A 22,020-nucleotide genomic window follows, 5' to 3' on the forward strand; every position below is an offset into this window, starting at 1 on the left:
TTTTCTGCTGAAAATAGAAAATAGTACGCTACCGATGCTAATAATACGCCTTTAAAATATAACATAAAATAATTTATGTATTCTATATTTTGCTATGTATGTAAAGAGAAGCTTGCAAGCAAAGAGCAAGCTTAATAAAAATTATAGCAGTGCGTGTATTTTATGTTATGACTTGTTGGAATAATAATAAGTTGACATCTGTAGTTAAAAATAATACACGTGCTACCGTACAAAATTTCCAAATTCTAAGTTCATTATTCAATCAGCCATAAAATACATATATTTTCCAAAAGTATCAAACAGTATTTTAAAGAATGTTTATCTTACAGTAAAAATTTTACTACTTTTGACCTCTCTGGATTCTTTTGAGACAGCTGTTGAAATTGGTTTGTCGTCTGTGTTTTGTTTTCTTTGTGCAGTTAGAGCGATTGCACTGTCTGTCTGTCACTTGTGAATATTGTTTGTGAGTACATGTGTGTGTTATTTTGAACAAAAGAATGGTTTTTACACGTACGACGTTATTTAGTTAGTGTAGTTTTAGGTATTTAAGTGAGTGTAAAAAGGTGGTGAATTCAAACAATAATATTTGCGTTTATTGGCATGTCAGTTCTTGTAAGATCAGGTTATGTCACAAATTAGGACAATGTCAAAACTTCCTTTACATGATAATGGTCATGAGGAGACTGGCATGGATGATGTGTCTGCAACTTCAGCAAACCCGTACAATCCTGATTTAAGAGATGATGTTAATATTCACCTAAACGATTGCTTTTCTAGTGTATGTGCTGACAGTAAAAGTAGTAAAAGTGATCCAACCATAAAATTACAAGAACAATCAGCTAGCAGCAATTCAGTACAGTTTGGTGATAACATGCAGGTAATTAAACATATTATTTTGTTTATGGTTTATCATATCACTACATTCTTAATAAATTAATTTGTATTTTATAATGAAATATGCTATTGAACTTTATATGTTATAGTAGTTTATCTCATAGGCCAAAAATACATTTGTTTTTTTATATCTAAAAATACTAAATTATAAATCTTTAGTATATTTCTAAATAAATATTGACACCAAGTAGAACAGTTAGCTTAGAAACTCATAGCTAACCTTACAGAGTTCATGCTATATAAGTTTCCATTTTTGCTAGCAAAGTTTATGGTTTATTACCAAGTTTAGGCTGTTTATAAAAAAATATTCCAATACTGAAATAGGCAGTGTGAGGTGGAGTCTCATGTAAATAATGAAGAAATGACAACAAAACAACACATTTAAAACATCAAAGATTATTGTCTCTCAATGCTAGCCTATTTGGTTTTCTTAAGTTAGCTATAAGTTTTTATTCAAACAAAGTCACTTATCTTGTTTAGATTGTAACCATCAGGTAACTTATCATGTTTACAATCCTAACACATGTTTACTTTGGTACAGATGATTTTAGTTACCTATCAGATAATTAACAGTAAATTAATTATCTGTTAATTATATTGATAGATCTACTTATGAAATATTGTTTAGTAATATCGATATAAAAAGTAGGCTCTTCTTACTGTGCTCTACCCTAATGTTCACTTCAGCTACGTTACCTAAAATGATCTAAAGCCACTTTAAACAATTTCTTAACCGTTTCAGTGCCAAACATTTTTTTGGAATGTTAGTCAATAATGCAAAGGTATTTTTGAAGGTGTTATCCAAAAGGTGTAGACTTTAAGAAGCGGCCTACATTCGTCATTCAATTGTTTTGATCAAACGTTTCTATATATTTTAAACTTCGATATTTGTGACTGAAATTCAGATATCATTGTTAATCGCAAGCAACAAGAATTATAATTCTTTAGCCACAAGAATAGTACGACTTTTAATAAACTAAATGTAACATTAACATAAAACTGTTTTAAACAATAAAGCAAACATAACAACACTTTTAAAAACATATTAGATCATCTTTACAGTATTTTCTTGCCCGGATAAGTAACAAGAAATATAATTCATTAACCAAAAAAAATAATACGTACCTTTGAATTAAAAAATAACATAAGACATAACAAAACATTTAGATAAACTTTACAATGCAGTATTTATTTTCCCGGATAGCAGTGAGCAACTGCTTGTAAAAATGAATGAAAGGATTCTCTCCAGATAGACGTACATCCCTGCGGTACAAAAATTCACAGAAATGGTCTGCCAGACAGTTTACCGGTATTCCACTTCTTAGACTTCTTTTTACTGCTTGCCTAGAACTTTCAATAGTTTGGGTATTTGCGCCGGTCAATGGATCAATGAAGTTTTCAGAATGGTTTACGGTAAAATGTACAAATCCATGATCAGTTAAATTAAAGTGAGACGTCCACAAGTCTGTGACTATTATGGTTTCATGCTATAATATCAAAGGTATCAGAGTTTCCGTGTCTATCTTGTTGTCAGGACAGACCTTGAGTCTGTATTTATGCTCTCTTCTATTCCCTTCAGGTACAGTTTCTACCAATCCTAACACTCAAATTCCTTTAACTAATCTCCCACGGTTGTACTTTTTCTTTTGCCTATTTTGTACTCATCAACTTCTACTACAACCCCAGGGCCACCCAACTTGTCCTCCCTGTCAAACTTATCATCGAGCCAAATAAAACATACTTCTCTGCAAAAAGAAAGCCAGTCACAAATAGTTTTGCTCGACACATTATACTTTTCGTCACTACATTCCAACATCAAAAAGTCATAATTTGTCTGGTTCATAAAGAAATAGTACATGAGAGTAACTATATTTCTCATTCCAACCTTAGAACCTTCAAAGAAAGTGTTGGCAAAAGCTTTGTTCGTGACAGTATTAGCATTTTCACCTCTTTTTTGGCACCTAACACCACCATGTTCACACCTCTGACACGAGTCTTCATCTCACTAATGCAGATATCACAAGATGGGTTTCTAGGAGCCAAACCCACATCTTGCAGCCACTTAAAACAAATATCGTCACTATGTAATGATATCTCACACAATTTCCTCATATTAAATGCCATTTTCACGTTGTTCAAATTCTCAGTAAGGTGCTGATTGTTGTTTATAGTTTTCATTAAACGTTATTAATTATTAAGTTAAAAAAATGTGTTAAATTTAATTTATTGCAATAGTTATAATAATCACGTTAAAAACACATGATCAAAAAAATCGAACGACGAGTGTAGGCCACCAAGAATCGAAGCGTTTGATCAAAACAATCGAATAATGAGTGTAGGCCACTTATTAAAGTCTAGCCTCCAAAAGTGCCGTGCTAGTTTTAGCAATCTGTGCACAGTTAGGTGTTATAAAATGTCATAACTTTGTTATTTATTGGTAAGTTTTTATCTAATTTTTGTTGTGTCTTCTACACAAATGTGTTTTTTAACACTAAATATACTCAAAAACTTTTTATGCTACTAGAAACACAAAAAATAATAGGCTAACAATAAAACCTAAAAATTGTTCTTTATTTTTCAATTTTTAGGTTTGATACTCAAATAACTATCTAAAAATATTCCCACATTCAATAAAGTCAATCACATTAAATGAACACTTTATTTTAAACATATCCACAAAGTTTTATAAAATTAGGCAATTGTGCAAAATAAAAGTATTACAAGTTTTTATAACGCTGCTCACTTTTTTATGAGGAACTGAAATACATACTTTGATTTGCATATGTCCATTTTATTTACTATTTTACTACTTTTCTTATGAGTGATAGGCCTAGCCATATTTAAATGCCAAAAGAAATATGTCACCAAGTTGTCATTTAGGTACTCTTCCTCCTCCATTACTTATATAAGAGTATTTTCATTCAGTGGGGGGGGGAAGACTTTAATAAGCGGCCTACTATCATTATTGGATTGTTATTATCGATCTATTCGATATATTATCCAAATTCATTATTATATATTAATCGTAGGCTATGAAACAAGAATTATAATAAATTTACAACAAGAATAATACATTACAATTTTTAATAACATCAATTTAACAGTAACATTATTACAAAATAACAAAACCAACTGTGATCTAAACCTACACATTAAAAATAAGTTACAATATTTATAGATTGCGTGGATAGCAGTGAGAAACCGCTTTTGTGAAGGCAGGAGCCAAACACATGTATATCTAGAAATTTATCACATAATTTCCTCATATTCATCGTCATTTTCAAAGTCTCAACAAATTAGTTACTTCTTGCTGTTTATTGTTTACATGACAAATGATTGTAACTAATAAGTAGGAATCATATGTTTTGTTAAATAAATTACAATATTGAATTATTCATTTGAATAAAAACAATGAAACCATTCAATAAAAACAACCGAACAAAGAGTATAGGCTGCATATTAAAGTCTACCTCAGTGGAGACCTAGAGACATTCATGATACTTCAATACACACCTAAATTACACACACACACACACAATTTGGCTATAAAAATGTAAACATAACCAGAACATTCTAACAACGAAACATTAAACTAAAAACAATGAAAGCAAAACTTCTCGTCTACGTCATTGACAACGCGTCAACTTGATCGTAAACTTTTTTCGTTGTTACTGATTGATCACCTGTGTTTTTGCATCATATCTAATCCTAAGAGAAAGTATGTTTATTTTTTACTCGAATTGATACAAAATACACGTAAAAATATAATGAATTATATTTTTTTTTTAATGTCCAGTGAACCAGACGTTAGCAATTTATGCATGTTTTTAAAGCCCGGACGTTGGCACTGAAAGGGTTAAAACTTTTATTTCCAGAAAGTATTTTTATGCGATCGCAAACCATATATTACACAAATTTTTAAAGTGCTCTAACACTAAAATTAGACACTAGGCCTAATTGCTATATTGTTGAAATTCTAATTGTAATTTTAGTTTAGCCTATATCTCAATTAGTCTATTGATCAAGGGGACCGGGAGGAATCGGGGTTTCTGGGTGGTAGAGGATAACATCGGTACAAGAGGAAGGGATAACAGGGTCATCAACATTCATACGAAAATTTGAGTGGGATGAATAGGTTTACCAATTGCATTTGGAGGAAACTAAAGACTTTTTCAAAACTTTTTTCTTTTTTTCATAATTTTGGCCACATTTTCTATTTCCATGATGATGTTTATTCTTCATTTTTCCTTTATTATTTAGGTCTTGTTTGCTATTACACAACTTCTCGATGTTGCTTTACTTGAATAGTTAGATTTGGTTGAATAGTTACTGTATTTACTGGATTACTTGGTCTTTTTGTGAGTATTGTTTTTATGCATTTTTTAATGTAAAAGTCTGTGTCATGAGTGAACTTTACAGTATACTACTATCATTGCATCAGAATGGACAGTAAAGATGCCTTATTTTCTTTTACTTTGTAATGAGAAATTAAATCCTTTACACCTCTAGTGACCATTGTCTGTCATTGCCCTGATACGCAGAATAATATGGTTCAAGGTGGTTTTTAGCTCTCAAGCATTGGTAATCAGCCTTTTGGAATTTTATATTTTACTGATTGGTACTATCTTGAGCTAGAGATGTTTTACGTTCCATTCGGTGCTGCCCCTTGCTGATGGCCAGAGGCATTACTATCAGCTCGTTCGTTTACTAGTAGTTTCTTTTACGAGTTTTTTCTATAGTTCTTTATGGACTAAGCACTTTTCTGTTGATAAAACAACAAATATTGTGAAGGGTTTAAGTAAATATTATAAAAAAATTGTGAACACCACTGAAACCCACAATGATGGCCACAGGGTAATTGGATCATCATTATACTGTGCTTGAATCACGTGGGATGATAGGCACAGTGTAATACTGATTAAAAATAATACCCTTGACTACCAATGTGGGTTTTGGAGCCTGCAATTCAAGAGGAAAATACTAGCAGATGTCTATCATTTTTATAACAGTGATAGAATTGAACATAAAATGCAATGAACATCATTGAACTTATTTTTATTGGTATTACATAATATAAAAATGCACATAATAAAAGAAAATGCCTTTAAGTGGTAGTTTAAAAAGATCACATTAAACATATTACAAGAATGTGAGTACAAGCTATATTATTCATCATTGATTCTTAATATTTCGTCATTACATTCATCACTATTGAAACTGCTCTGTCATTCAGGTTTATCATAATAAGTTGATGATTTTCCTTGGAACACTCTAAGTAAGCTTCTTGGAAATTCTATGTAGCCAATGACTTTAAGTTGGGCCGATTCTTCAGTTGTATTTTTATTGCTTCAATAGTGGTTATTGCCTCAATCTATTTCAGCCAGTTTGAAGTTGTGTTGTTTATTTTAGCCCGGATATCAACTCAATAGGATTATATTGGCAGTGATATTATACAATTTTGGCCAAAGTGATAAGGTGGCAAGCAAACAACTGTGTTACCTATTTAATTGGCAATATAATCAAGATAATGAGAATTTTTTTCTGTCTTTATTTCTTTCATCGAGAGAAGTTCAGATTTTGTTATTGTTGAATCGTGTGGTTAGCGTATATTATTTGATAAACCTATTTATTAATGTAGATTTTCTCCAGTTTGATTGTGGATTCTTGTGTTTAATTATGGAATGGCAAGATCTTTTCATCAGGAATGAAGCCTTTTGCAGGAGATCCGGCATGCACAATTATTAGCTAGCCAATTTTTCCTGTTGGTACTTTTAACCCTCCATTCATATGAAAATCTTACCGTTTACTTTTTTATGAGTTTCTGAGATCCAGGTTTCATCTAATTATACTACAAGCCAAGTAAATATCATAAAATCCTTAATGAGTAAATTTCCCTCATGAAACTCGCTCTACTCAGATCATTGTCATAATGTTTCATTAAAATCTGTATGGCTGTCATTAGACTTTCTATATCTAAAATGAAATGATTTCAAGATTGTGAATACATAATTTTCAGATTTATTGTAGTTTATTTTATGTTTTAATACAGTCAATAAATTTAGGGGATGGGAAAATAACCTTTATCATAATATTCTAAAACTGTTCTCTTTACAACTTGTTCATCCAAATAGGTTTTCATACTTTCTTATTTATAACGATTTCTTGGATATTTAAACACACTTCCTTGTCGCTGTCTGCTTCTTTTAAAGTGTGCATAATTTGTAGAAAAATCGTTTTGCATATTCCACAAGTCAGGGCTAACATCATTACCTGAAAAAGTTATACTTTCTTGTTCTTGCCAGGATTGTTTGCCAATTTTTTGTAAATTGTAAATATATTACTAATGATACTTTATTCTTTATTAATACTCATCATCCTCTGTGTAAAGTGTTCATAGTGATATGGGCTTGGAATATTCCCAGTGAGAGGAAACCTATGAAATAAGAATATTGCTGGGAATATTTCTTTGGCCCGGGAAAAATTCCTACAAAATTGGGAATTCATGAAAATTTCTAGATTTTGATGTTTTAATATTTAATTAACAGTTAAAGAACCTTAAAACTATGTTAACTAAGTAAATTCATGAATTTTAATCCTATAATTATTCCATGCATCAATTTCCTGTGTAAACAATATCCTGGGAATTGTAGAACTAAATGAATTTTGATACCTAAACCATTATTAAAAACTCTAGCATATATTCACGAAGCATTTTTTTTAACAAGTAAGCATTTTTTTATTGGAACTCATGTTTAAACATCCTGGGTCTGAAATATTAAAAAATTACCTATATTTTATAAATTCACAGTTTTTTATGTTTTTTCAGTTTTACAAATTGTAATTGTTAGGCCAATAATTGCCAATATTGCCATACCATCTAGCACATTAATGTTTTAATAAACAATTGGGGAATTAAAATTTAATATAATATTTACTTAATTGTTTGATCTTTAAAACATTGAAAACTAAAATTTTAATTCTAACAAGGAGCCAAGTCCAGATCCAAAAACATAAACCTTTATCCAACAATTTTTTATCATTTAAAATATGGTAGGAATGCTCAAATAATACAATTATTATAAAAAACTAATTAAGTTGATCATAAACCATTGTTTATCTCCTAAGGGTAATTTAATTACAATGAGTTTAAATGGGAAATTATAAATTCCCAGTACTTTTATTTAAAAATACATGTAGGTTTTTGAGTTTGATTTAACCATATAATTACTGCTTCTACCTATTAATTTACAGTTTTTTTATCTATCTTGCTAATTAATCATAAATTCCTGGGAAATAAATGTTGAGAATACTGCTGGCAATTTTCCCTATGAATATTTCCTCGATTTTAAATTCCTGGGAATTTTACATCACTAAAGTATTCATACATTTTGTATCAGTTTTTGCCCTTCTGGGTTTTTTCCATTGGTCCATTGCTAATAGTTACAAAGAACGTGCAGTTATCTGCGGTATTAAGTAAAATTTTCTAATGATAAACAGGGAGTGGGCATATTTCTCTTGAGTGACATTCTTAACTTTTCTGAGATAAGTGGTAATCACAGAAAGATATTAACTTTGTGATCCATTTAAATTAAGTAGCAGTTTTTGGGACTATGAAGTTGATGACTGATACATTTTTAATAAGTAACTGTGAAAAAACTCAAACTTCTTTCTAAACTTCTATAATTTTTATATAGATTAGCTCTAACAATTTCACTAACAGTTGAACTATTTTAGTCCATTGTGAAGGAACCCTAAAGTCAAAGTCCTTGGCTTTTCAGTTAATGCCCTTATAATGTAACAAATGGCGGAGCTTTACGCAATTTTGAAACAGAGACTTATTTTAGATATTATTGCAGTGTTCATGATCAAGAGCTTTAGATGTTAAGCGAAATTGTGCATCATTTTTATTTTAGGCTTTACACGTGTATGAGTACTTCTGATTTGAATTAATTATATTTCCCACACCATTCTCGAGTTTACCTTGTTGCCCTAATCAAAAACATATATGCATACCCAGTTCTGAGTACCCTACTTCTGTTTAAAAAAACTCAGATGAGGGCTTTATAACAGTCTGTAATCTGTAACAAAAGTAAGATAGTAATGTTGTCTTTGACATCTGCATTACACCACTGATCAAGCGCGGCATACTTAATATCCACCAAAATTTGGCAGGTTTTTTCAATTAATAACAAATTTTGCTGGAATAGATTTCTCATAGGAATATTCAAAATTTGGGAGGTCATATTGGGGGTTGGTGGAGGGGTAGATCTGAGGCCAGAGACAAAAATGCTTTTTTATTTATCTTATTCCATTAAAATATACATAAGTTTGCTTATAGTGACACCTCATGATGTTTGTTTTTACATCAGATGTAGAGTTGGAAATGCAATTTTGTGTACATCTAAAACTCATCCAGCGTAGAGTGTAGAGAGTAGAGGAGGGATCAAAACACGCCAGATGCCATCAGACTATTTTTGTGCAGGCTGCTCTGCTGTAGTGATATGCATCCTGACAGAAACATACAAAGATAAACATAGCCTATCCCAACTGTTTTTGACTTAGGTACCTATAAAAAACAGCATTTTCACTGGAAACATAGTCGAGGCTTATAAATGTTATAGTATGTTTCTATGTTGATATCGTATCATTTTGTTACTCCTGATGATTAATCAGTATTAAGCAATACCAAGATAACAATCAGTTCCTTTAAAATTGAATCATAGTGGCTCGGCTCAGGGTACAATATACTATGTAAATTAAAATTGTTGAATTACATTTGAACTAAATAATTTAAATGTTACATTTATTGTCACGTTTTAAACTGTGAATACTTTTAGCTTACTGAATTTTAATTAGTAGATAAGTTAAAATCACTTTCAACAAGACAATATCTATTCATATTGCATTAAGTGAATATTATCAGTGTTGCAAATTATTAGTATAAAATAATTATATTACTATAAGTGATTCTACAGTTTAACTGCATTCCACAGTATCCCACATAAACCAAGACTAGTGAGTTTCTCTAATTAATCAATTTTATTAATCAATAACTAGATTGATAAATATTTTACATAACTAAACTGGTTTTATATTTATAAGTTGTAAGTATAGGAAACAAAATGTTTTAATATAAAACACATTTTGCCTCGGAAAGCGAGCAAAGCTAAATAAAAATTATAAAGACATGCTCTATGTTTGTCATGTAAAAAATGAAATTGACAATTTGCCCCAAGAAATACTTAATTCCCTAGTAGAAAAATTACTTAGCCTTTGGGTTAAGCTCAACTGTTGCATTATATTAACCTTTTATAAAGAACATTAAATTAAAAACTGTTGTATTAACTTAACCGTAATATAAGTGAAAAATAACACTAAATCAAAATCAAAAATCAAAATCTTTTTTATTGCAGCGACATTGTATATACATTGTATGGTAAACGTCAATACGGGGTTTCTAAAATTCCAGGCATTCATACACACAATACACATTCATACTTACAATTTTACAATCACGCCTCTTTCATTCTTCGCCAATGTAGTCCACTTAGCACAGCAGAGTCAGTCTTCTAATTGGGCGGTCTCCCAGTTAAATGCCAAAAACTCACCCGCATTATAGAATGCCTGAGATACCAAGAAGCGTTTGAGGCGAGTCTTTAACGCCTTAGGCGTTGGGGCATGTTTAATTGAATTGGGCAGTCTGTTGAGGAACTGCACACCCGCTTGCGAGGGTAGGCGTTCATAAACCACCGTTCACATAAATGTTATAAAATACAAAAGTACATTTGGTATATAATAACAGCATTTCATTATTATAATTATAGTAGAATCATGTTATATTCATGAAACGTTCAATTTTATAGTAATGTTATCCAATATAATATATATCTAAGAACTATGTTCTCATCAAAGATGTATTTGAATACTTTACTGCAGGAGTACTTTATGCATTTTGGTTCTCATAAATGTACAAACATTTGATTCTAGCCTACTTTTCGTACCTGGCTATGTTTTAAGTGAAATTATTTTCACATTGATATTAAAACTGATGATAACTGTTGGGAAGGTCATGAAGCACAAATTTTTCTATAATATGATTGCACATTATTCTGTAATTAAAAAGTAACCGTTTTCTAGAACTTCCAATGAAGTTCACAAACACAATATGCAACAGGTGATCTCAGAAACATTTACTTTCCATAAATTGAGTTGAGAATCCCAAAGCTGGATTTGTTAAAATCGTTGAAATTTTCTTTGACATAAATTTAAAATTATATCTTGCTGATTTTGTCTTCAAACTCTATTTTAACCATGGAATTTCCATTTCATTATCAATAAAAAATACTGATGCTGACTTTAGTTAACAAATGAGTTAATGAAGGCCGATTGTCCATGTTTCATGATAAGAGTAAGTAGGCTGGTCTACTCTTGCTAGTCACTATGCCTGGCATGATAAAACATTTCTTATCTAGCTAGGTCAATACATCAATAATTTAAACCATATAAGAGATATGGACTAAAAAATATTGAATTACAATAATTGTAATCTTTGTTTCATAACACTCAAAATAAACTCAATATTTCTATAATTGTAAATAAACATACTCAAATTTGAAACAAAATCTCTTTTTTTATCATCAGTATAAACAAGAGGGCTGAAATTAAGGGAGAGTGTAATTGATTAGAGTTAGGGCACTGGTATACACAGATTAATCAAACTAAACTTGTGTTTTATGTAGAGCAATCTGCAATACTTTGCTACCACTAGACATACATACTAGCCATATACATGTAGACTAGCCAGATTTAGATGTAGACCATATGGAAACATTTTTGAGAGTGGCAATATTTTAGGGGAAATAAATAATCTGCACAAAAAACTACTTTATATTGTTTTCAGAGTAATGTAATTTCATGACAACAGATTTTTAGAAGCAGTTTAAAAAACAACAGGTAATGAGATTATTAGTAACAATATTTTTCTGCATGTTACAAAGAGGGCGGCAGTTTGCAAGAAGTTTGCTGCTCACCAGCTACCTATTGCTTTATAATCTGTGACATTCTGATATCTGTATGGAGTGGGTGCAGTATTATATCTTTGTGATTCATTGAAGCTACTCAGGAAAGGACATCCGCGCATCAAGTAGAAGCACACAGACATGGCCAATATGATATTGATGTCTTTGTCTGTGACTGATAAAACCAGATAGACTGTGTCAATTTTGTTTAAAAACTGTTTTGCAATTTGTTCAGAACAATTTTGTCAAGTATTTAAAACTATATACACTATTTACAAAGGTTTATGGTGGCAGGACTAGAACAGTGGGTCATCTTCAAGTTCCTTGAGTGCATAGATAGGCCTACTTGTACAGAAAGTCTGGACCATATGGCTTCCTTGAACTTAATAGTGTTTATATTTCTGATGCTTTCCGGTAGGCTGTTATATAGTTTGACCGCTGCTATTAAGATATTCGATTTATATTGTTTACATCTGTCACTGATAATACTGTTGAATAGGATGTCGAGCTGGAATTTACATAGTCTTTAATCAAGTGTAATGATATTTTTCAATTCCCGTTATTTCTATTCCTAGTACTTTTGTGATTGTGTTTAGGGAAAAATATGTATTAAAGGTCCACATTTTTATGAAATTAATTGAATAAAACATATTCTGCATCATATTTCTTTCTCTTGGTTGTGTTTATTTGAAAATAATCGTTATATGTAGATTGTATAATAGTTTGAACAAATATGGCGGACAGATATGCATAGAGGCTAAGTCATGCAGAGTACTTAAAAAAGGGAAGAAAGTCAATATTTTAACTGGGATGATTGTTATCAATAAAGCACATAACTGGGCTTGGGAATGTAGGCCTATATACCCATAATATTCTCATTGTAAGAAGCATATTTGAGTTCTTAGTGCAATATTGTTATAAGTTTAAGGCTTCTAACTTAATGAAACTGTCTATTCTCTTACCAGTAGTTCTTATGGCAAAATATTGATAAAGACATACTTTGTTTGTTTTTGTTTCTATAAGCTGCCATTTGTACTGTCTGTAATATCTTAACATCATCTTTCTTCTAACCATGGTTTTTGATTTCTGTAAATGAACAATCAGAGTGCACATGTGACAATATTTACTTTTATTTATCTGGCACATTCAAGCTGTGGGGGGGCCATAATTTTCTGATTATCTGCATGATGTAATAATTCAAGAAATCTTTGTTAAAACCAGTAATTTTGACATGTGCAATATAGGTTTTAAACATTTTTGATATATATATATATATATATATATATATATATATATATATATATATATATATATATATATATATGTATATATATATATATACAATAAAAGAAAAAGACTTCACATAAATCCTTTAATATTTCGACTAATATTGTCGTTTTCAAAAAGGATACAAAAAGTGTATATAAGCTAATAATTAAAAGTAAACATATCTTTTACTTATTAATAATTACTTTTTAATTATTTATAAGTTGACTTATATTTATTTACTTTTAATTATGTTACTAATAGCTTATATACACATTTTGTATCCTTATTGAAAACGAGAATATTAGACGAAAATATATTAAAGAATTTATGTGAAGTCTTTTTCTTTTATTGTTTAAAGAAGCCTCTGCGCATTTATTTTATTTTCTGCATACAGTATATATATATATATACAGGGTGAGTCTGACCACCCGTGCAGTATTTACAGCTGTCTTAATAACTGACTTCCACACTCTTTCTATCTTTTTTCTCTGGCCTCTCCGAATCCGTTAAAATTATTTTCAATTTTTAAAATGCCCCTAAAGGGCCCAATTTGGGGGGTAGGGGTGCTTTTTGGGGAATTTTCAAATGTAAACATGGGTCATGTGATACATAAATTTAAAGGTCTAATTACACTGAACATTTGGCGCAAATAAAAGTTAATTATCTTTAACCGTATGTACAGAGTGTACCAAAACGTTTTGAAATAGGGCTTTAAAGTAAAGTACTGTGTTACCCTACCTACAATACGGAACAGCTCCAGATTTTTTTCCTAACTTGCTATTGACCTATTTTTCAATGAAATATGTGGTACGGGCATTTTTCACTGGATTTTCTAAATTTCAAAAATATTCAAAATTTAAGAATTATAAAAAAATCCTAACACTCAAAATTCTTAAATAGCAACATATAATAAATTTTATATCAAATAAAAGGTCTTTTTAAAACAAACATTTTTTGTATTTAACTTTTTTCCTATCTTTTACTGTTTCAAAATGGCAGCCGAAAAACTGAATTACGTATGTCTGTTTACAAAATGTAACAAATTATTTTTAAATGATATGAAATCAAAATATGTCCTATAATTTTTAATTTGCTTAATAGCTCTGAATGACCTCTGAACTAGCCATAATCTTACCTTTCATTGATTTTGCTAGTACAGGTGCTCGAATTGTAGTCTGTCATTTGCTAAACACAGTTCTAATCTGGAACTTAAGCTATCTACAGCTCGCAACACTTCTTCGTGGCTGATTGAATTTATAGCATTCCGGATTCGCTGCATCATATCTTCGGGTGTTGTCGGTCGTAAAACATAAACTAAGTCTTTCAGCCTACCCCATAAGTAAAAGTCCTTACAGGTCAAATCAGGGGATCTTGGTGGGTAGTTAACTGGACCACCTCTTCTAATCCATCTTCCAGGATATTGTTCATCAAGCGTTTGTCGCACGTTGTGCGAGTAGTGAGCCGGAGCACCGTCATGCATAAACCACATATTGCCAACAACTTCGTCGGGTACATCTATTAATAAGTTAGGCAAGTGATTAATTAAAAAATTGTTATAAGTCTCTCCATTTAGGTGTCCTTCAAATAAAAAAGGACCTACAATTCTCCTACCAACAATACCACACCAATTATTCACAGTCCAGTACCTCTCGTATTCAGTGGGGGTTCTCATGAGCCCAGAACCTCATGTTGTGACGGTTTACTTCGCCGGTTCTCCGAAATGTAGCTTCGTCACACCATAGTAAATTGCGAAAAAAATGTTCATTTTGTAGCAACTTTTCTCTTGCCCACAAACGAAAATTCACTCTTTGAATGCCATCATCACCATGAAGTTCTTGGTGCAGGGACATCTTGTAGGGATGCATTTTATTGTCTTTCAGGATCCTCACCACTGAACTTTGGCTCATACCAGAATCAATAGCTATTCTTCTGGAAGAATCATTTGGGTTTAGTTTATACTTCCGCCAATACTTCTGGTGCCCTATCACTTCTTAAAGGCCTTGCAAGTGTTTTTCCCTTATTGCTGTCAGGCTGTACCAGTCCTGTTTCACAAACTCGAATAGCAAGTCTTTGAAAGGCCATTCATGACTGAGGTTCTCTATTTGGAAACTGTTCGGCATACACCCTCGCAGAAGCCACATAGTTTTGAAAACATTCGCCTAACACCATTAGCATATCGAATGCCTCTGCATTTGTGTACGGGATTTCGAAAAACCACAAGCTGTCCTTAACAGCAGACACCAATGAACTGACTAATGGTAGCCTTATCACATTTGTCAGATAAAGATGTCTAGCCAGCATACCGCAAGTGATAAGCCTGTTGAGGGTGGTACAAAGTACCTTTCTGGTCCAAGACTACATTGAGATTATGGATACATGAATCATTGTTATCTTTAAAAGATAAACTTGGAAACTACGACAAATATATTGGGCCACATTGGAAAATTAAAACATGTTGAATTTTGGTCTGATTTCATAACAATTCCTGGTTATTTAATTACAAAAACCTGTTTGTTCAAATAAAAATAATTTGTTACATTTTGTAAACAGACATATACGTAATTCAGTTTTTCGGCTGCCATTTTGAAAAGTAAGAGATAGGAAAAAAATTAAATACAAAAAATGTTTGTTTTAAAAAGACCTTTTATATGATATAAAATGTATTATATGTTGCTATTTAAAATTTTGAGTGTTAGGATTTTTTGTATTCTTAAATTTTGAATATTTTTGAAATTTAGAAAATCCAGTGAAAAATGCCCGTACCACATATTTCATTGAAAAATAGGTCAATAGCAAGTTAGGAAAAAAATCTGGAGCTGTTCCGTATTGTAGGTAGGGTAACATAGTACTTTATTTTAAAGTCCTATTTCGAAATGTTTTGGTACACTCTGTACATACGGTTAAAGATAATTAACTTTTATTTGCGCCAAAATGTTCAGTGTAATTAGACCTTTAAATTTATGTATCACATGACCCATGTTTACATTTGAAAATTCCCCAAAAAGCACCCCTACCCCCCAAATTGGGCCCTTTAGGGGCATTTAAAAAAATTGAAAATAATTTTAACGGATTCGGAGAGGCCAAATTATGGAGAAAAGAGATAGAAAAAGTGTGGAAGTCAGTTATTAAGACAGCTGTAAATACTGCACGGGTGGTCAGACTCACCTTGTGTACATATATATATATATATATATATATATATATATATATATATACTAAAACTAAAAACAAGTAAAAAAGTTCATATAACCATATGCCCGGAAACGCTTCGTTAGCGAGTTACGCCTAGCGAAAGATTTCGCCCGGATTTCAGAACCCTTGGTGAAGTCAGGCCGTATAAAAATGGTAAAGGTAGTTACAAAGATACAAATACGATTGTTTTTTATGTTTTTATATCTGACAAATTTATTAAAATTCGTCCCAGAGCTGTAAATGCAATGCTTTCAGAGATATCTTACGTAAAACACAAGAATTGGTGCAAAGAAATAACACATTTTTGTGTTTAACGTAAGATTACTTCCATAAATGTTAAATAAAGGTCATTTTTTTTCTTAAACAGATTTGTAGAACATTTAATTCTGAAAAGATTCATGTGAATTACTTAGGAAAAAAATTAATAATAGGTATTGAAATTTAGCTTTATTTAAAAATAAAACAGACGCACAAAAATGCATATTCTTATCTGCATAAAATATTAACTAATGTTTAGGTTGTGAGTAACAGCTGATCATTTATTCTAGACTGAACATTAACATAAAATGTATTTACCTTTATAAAACTGTAATAATCACCTATAATAGTTGCTCAAAGTGTCCTCCGTTGTTAGCAATGCACGTTTTCACACGACAAATCCACTCTTATCTAGCGCGTTTCATAACGTTTGGAGCATTCTTGATAGTTTCTGCCGCCTCTGTAATGCGATTACGTAACTCCTCTATGGTGTTAATCCGTTTTGAATGAACAATTGACTTCATCCAACCCCTTAAGAAAAAGTCTGCTGGCGTGAGGTCAGGAGAACGTGGTGGCCCTTTTACTGGTCCATTTCGACCAATCCATTGTCTACCGTATGTATCATTTAAATAGTTTTTCACATCATTAGAAAAATGTGGAGGTGCTCCGTCGTGCATAAACCATGCATTTATTCTGTTTTGAACAGGAATATCTTCCAAGAGGGTAGGCAGGTTTGTTCTTAAAAAATTTAAGTACGCTACTCCATTAAGTCGATTAGGGAGGAAAAATGGACCAATCAAATTATCACCCAGAACACCAAGCCATACATTGACTGAAAATGTATGTTGAAAATGCCTCGTCGCAGTTTCATGTGGGTTGTCGTACGCCCAAGTATGGGTATTACGAAAATTTACAATTCCATTTCTAGTAAAACAGGATTCATCAGTAACGAGAATACGCCGAAGAAAATACTGATGTCGTAAACAATTTCTTCTTAACCAGCGGCAGAACATCTTCCGTTTATTAAGATCTTGCGGTAATAAGTCTTGAACACGTGTTATATGGAATGGGTACAACTGTGCTTCATGAAGTGTCCGCCATACGCTTGACTGGCAAATATTTAACTGACGTGATAATCGTCTGGTGCTTGTGGTTGGTGATAATTCTACAGCATTTATTATTGCTTGTTCATTATTATAGTTCCTTGCGCTACGTTGACGACCAGTATCTATTCGCTTCGGTTTAAAGCTACCAGTTTCTCTAAGTCGTCTCTCCACAGCTTCAAATGTTTTGCGATCAGGTGTTCTTCGATGTGGAAAAGTATCACGATATTCCTGAACTGCAGCTAAACCATTCTTGTTAACTTTGCCGTAAATCAGTATCATGTCCGTATACTCTTCAAACGAATACATACCATTTACATTATCTGCCATTATTTACTAAGATAATTACATACACTTTTATAAAAATATTTAATAAAATATTTTATACACTTGTATAAAATATTTCCAAATAATCACAGGATCTCACAAAATACAATCTTCACACGCCACAATACAAAAACCTCCATAAAGGTTATTCAAATATTACTTCATGAACTTAATTTTTGATCAGCTGATATAGCCAACCTTTGCAAAGAAAATATGACGATAAAAAGTGTTGAATAAATGATCAGCTGTTACTCACAACCTAAACATTAGTTAATATTTTATGCAGATAAGAATATGCATTTTTGTGCGTCTGTTTTATTTTTAAATAAAGCTAAATTTCAATACCTATTATTAATTTTTTTCCTAAGTAATTCACATGAATCTTTTCAGAATTAAATGTTCTACAAATCTGTTTAAGAAAAAAATGACCTTTATTTAATATTTATGGAAGTAATCTTACGTTAAACACAAAAATGTGTTATTTCTTTGCACCAATTCTTGTGTTTTACGTAAGATATCTCTGAAAGTATTGCATTTACAGCTCTGGGACGAATTTTAATAAATTTGTCAGATATAAAAACATAAAAAACAATCGTATTTGTATCTTTGTAACTACCTTTACCATTTTTATACGGCCTGACTTCACCAAGGGTTCTGAAATCCGGGCGAAATCTTTCACTAGGCGTAACTCGCTAACAAAGCGTTTCCGGGCATATGGTTATATGAACTTTTTTACTTGTTTTTAGCTATAGAATAAGCTCTCGAGAGATTGCCGTTTAGTTTTGAATCACCCTGTATATATATATATATATATATATATATATATATATATATATATATATATATATATATATATAGAGAGAGAGAGAGAGAGAGAGAGAGAGAGAGAGAGAGAGAGAGGAAGTAATCAATAGTGTAAAAAGTATTATTATCTAATTATTCTGTAACACCTAAGAGAATTTGTTTTACTTTTACTATTGTAAACAATATAAAACTGTTAAATCAAGGTTTATAAAGTATTTTAGAAATCCTTGAGCTGAACCAAAATATACATGCTGAATAAAAACATACGAATTTTGCCGTGGCATATACAGGGTGGTCTGCAAGCCGGTCTCTTAGTTTCTTTTTCAGCTTTTTGCCGTCAAAACATTGAAGTGACTGTGGAAGAGCATTGTGGAGTTTGTGTACAATGTAGGATGGTTTCTTTTCATACAGTGCTGTGTGATGAAGGGTTAGGACGTATTGTAATGCATGTCTGGTGTTGTGTGTATGTACACTACTTCCTGTTGGTTGGTCCATCTTGTTAATATGTAGAACAGCATTTATTATACAGAGTGCAATGACTGTTAGTATCCTGAGAGATTTAAACGATTTTCCGCAGCTGACCATTAGACCAAGATCTGCCAGCACCATTATGGCTCTCTTTTGAAGGACAAGAATTCGCTTTAGGTTATCTTCATTTGTTCCTCCCCGGACTACTAGCCATATCTAAGATGAGTTATACTCTACAAGTGATTAATAGACTGTCTTCGCTGCATTTAGATAATTTAATTCTTCTCATAACGTGAATCCCAGTACTTATTTTATTGATCCATGTGACACACCTATTGTTACTGGTAGTGAATTTGATCGATGGGTTAGGAAAGTTTCGATTGCTTTTTTCTATTTCTACATTTTGTAAGCGGTTCTCTAAGTAGCTTTTTACCCATTCAATTACTTTTCCTCTCAATCCAAGAGATGCTAGTTTAGAAACTAGCAACACTGTTTATTTATGGTTAAGGCAGTAAAAGGCCTTGCTGTAGTCTAGAAGTAAGGCTGATACATATTTTAGGTATTTCAAGTGGTCAATTACATAGTTTACAACATGGATCACCTTAAGTCTTGTAGGAGCTATGTTTTAAAATACTTTAGAAAGGCTGATAGCAATGATATTGGGCGATAGTTCTCAATTTTTACTGTGCTGCTTTTTTTGTGCTTTGGGTAAAACAAAAGCTCTAACAAAAATATATAAATAAACAATTGTACATGTGAAGAACACTTACATACTAATTAACAAAATAATTTTTGGGAGTAACTTTATAGAGATCTGGTTCATTAAAAGTAACAATAAACTAGTCTTAATTCTGGTATTTGGAATGATTAAATGTTAGAGATTAAGCAGACAGTTTGCAAATATATGAAATACTTTTTAATATTTCTTTCTTTGTCACTCTCCAGAGTTCCTGGGAAGCAACATAATTCCCTCCTCCTGTTTAAAGCTGGACACTCAATGGTAATATGCAGTACACACCATGTCTGTGCTGGTTTTATTTTGTGCCTGATAGTTTCAGGGGGAGCTGACCTTGGCTGACAATATTCCAGATGATGTGATGGTTGTAAGAACCTCAGCAATGGGCCCATATCCTATGTCGCTGCTGGCTGCAAGTTCACCTATGAATAAAAGTATTTCGAGTTCTGCTTCTGGTTCAATTTGTAGAATCTGCTTAGAAGGTGAGATGTAATAAATCAGCTATGCCAGTTTGCAATTACTCAATATTTTAGGCCTACAATCTATACAATGTTATTAATTATTGTAGTACATAAATTTGTCAATAATATCAATTCGATACTAACTTGTATTTTATTCAACAGTTTTGAGCTTCAGTTTTAATAGATTACTTCTTTTATGTTTATAAATTCATAAGTTTACTATGCAAAATAGATGCATGTACAACAAATAACGTGAAAATTGGTAAGTATCACAGTAGTTATGACATTTAATATAGTCTGAAACAAATAAGTTTTCTGGGTAAAATCTGATATAATATGTTTTCAACATTAGTTCTACAACTTCCTCCCATACCAACTGAAAACTAAACAACGATTAGGCAAAAATTTGTAATATTTAAACACAATTACTTATTGTCTCTGTTGTATGCATCATTAAGTTCCACATAACATATTATAATTAGATAGAAAAAAAACCTTTTTTGCATGTATTAAAATTCACTAAAAAGTAAACTATTGGCTATTGGGGTAGATATACATTCTACACACACACACACACACACACACACACACACACACACACACACACACACACACGCACACGCACTTGATAAACTTTGTCTAAGGTCTACAAACAAGAAAAACTCCATCTAGGGTTTAACACAAGCCGTCTTTACTGATTATTTTGGGCTATTCCAAATGTATGCAATAATAGATAATTTCACCCCCTTTCCAGTTTAGGACTGGCTTCTGGTTAGTCTGGTTAGTCTATTTTTGGTGCTTATCACTTATTTCTAATATCCAACATCAGTGTAACAACCATTAATTTTTGTTCAATCATTTCATCTAACAATGTCAGTTCTAGAAATGTTTTCTTTATTTCTCCCCTGGGCTACATTGATGGTTTTAATGTCTACTTCGGGTTTTTCTGTATCCTGCTTTTTCATCTTTAAAGTTTGCATTGCCATTGCTAATCTGGGTATCAAAAAACCCCCTTCCTCTCCTCGGTGTCTGCAAGTGTGCATTAGTTTTTCAGATCAATGAACTGCCTAGCTTGTGTTTGAAATGGCCACTTTCGCTGTTAAACGGCCATACATAAGCTCTAATCCTCGGCCGCTCCACATTTCATTAATCATCCCAGTCAGCAACCCTCATGAAGACATTTGCACAGGTGAAAAACTTCCATTTGCACTTTAGCGTGTTTGGAAGTTAACATCACAGGTTACACATTAATGTTCAAGTGTTTTGTAAAACGTGCCAATCTCATAAAATAACTTTAGTTACTATACTGAATAATGGCGTATGAATATGATTAATATGCTTCACAGTACTACACTCTTTTTCATCACTGTACACTCTTTACACAAAAATTAGATTTTTCTTAGTACAATGTGTAAGTCAATCAATTTATGAGGCCCAAGACCCTTATACTAAAATTTCTAAAAAGACAAAACTCTTCTTCTTTACAACTC

The 22,020-nt window shown here is 31.8% G+C and overlaps 1 protein-coding gene across 1 annotated transcript in view; it reads left to right on the forward strand.

Annotated features, from left to right (window-relative positions):
• Positions 1-411: 411 nt before the first annotated feature.
• LOC124364914 (E3 ubiquitin-protein ligase MARCHF2-like) overlaps positions 412-22,020 on the forward strand; it is a 54,211-nt gene continuing 32,602 nt past the window's right edge. Inside the window, exons 1-2 of the mRNA XM_046820721.1 lie at positions 412-877; positions 20,386-20,551. Coding sequence (XP_046676677.1) covers positions 626-877; positions 20,386-20,551 — 418 coding nt within the window. The 5' untranslated portion in view covers positions 412-625. The remainder of the gene's footprint in view (positions 878-20,385; positions 20,552-22,020) is intronic.

The sequence above is a fragment of the Homalodisca vitripennis genome, chromosome 6 (genome assembly GCF_021130785.1).
Source record: "Homalodisca vitripennis isolate AUS2020 chromosome 6, UT_GWSS_2.1, whole genome shotgun sequence".
Taxonomy (NCBI): Eukaryota; Metazoa; Arthropoda; class Insecta; order Hemiptera; family Cicadellidae; genus Homalodisca; species Homalodisca vitripennis.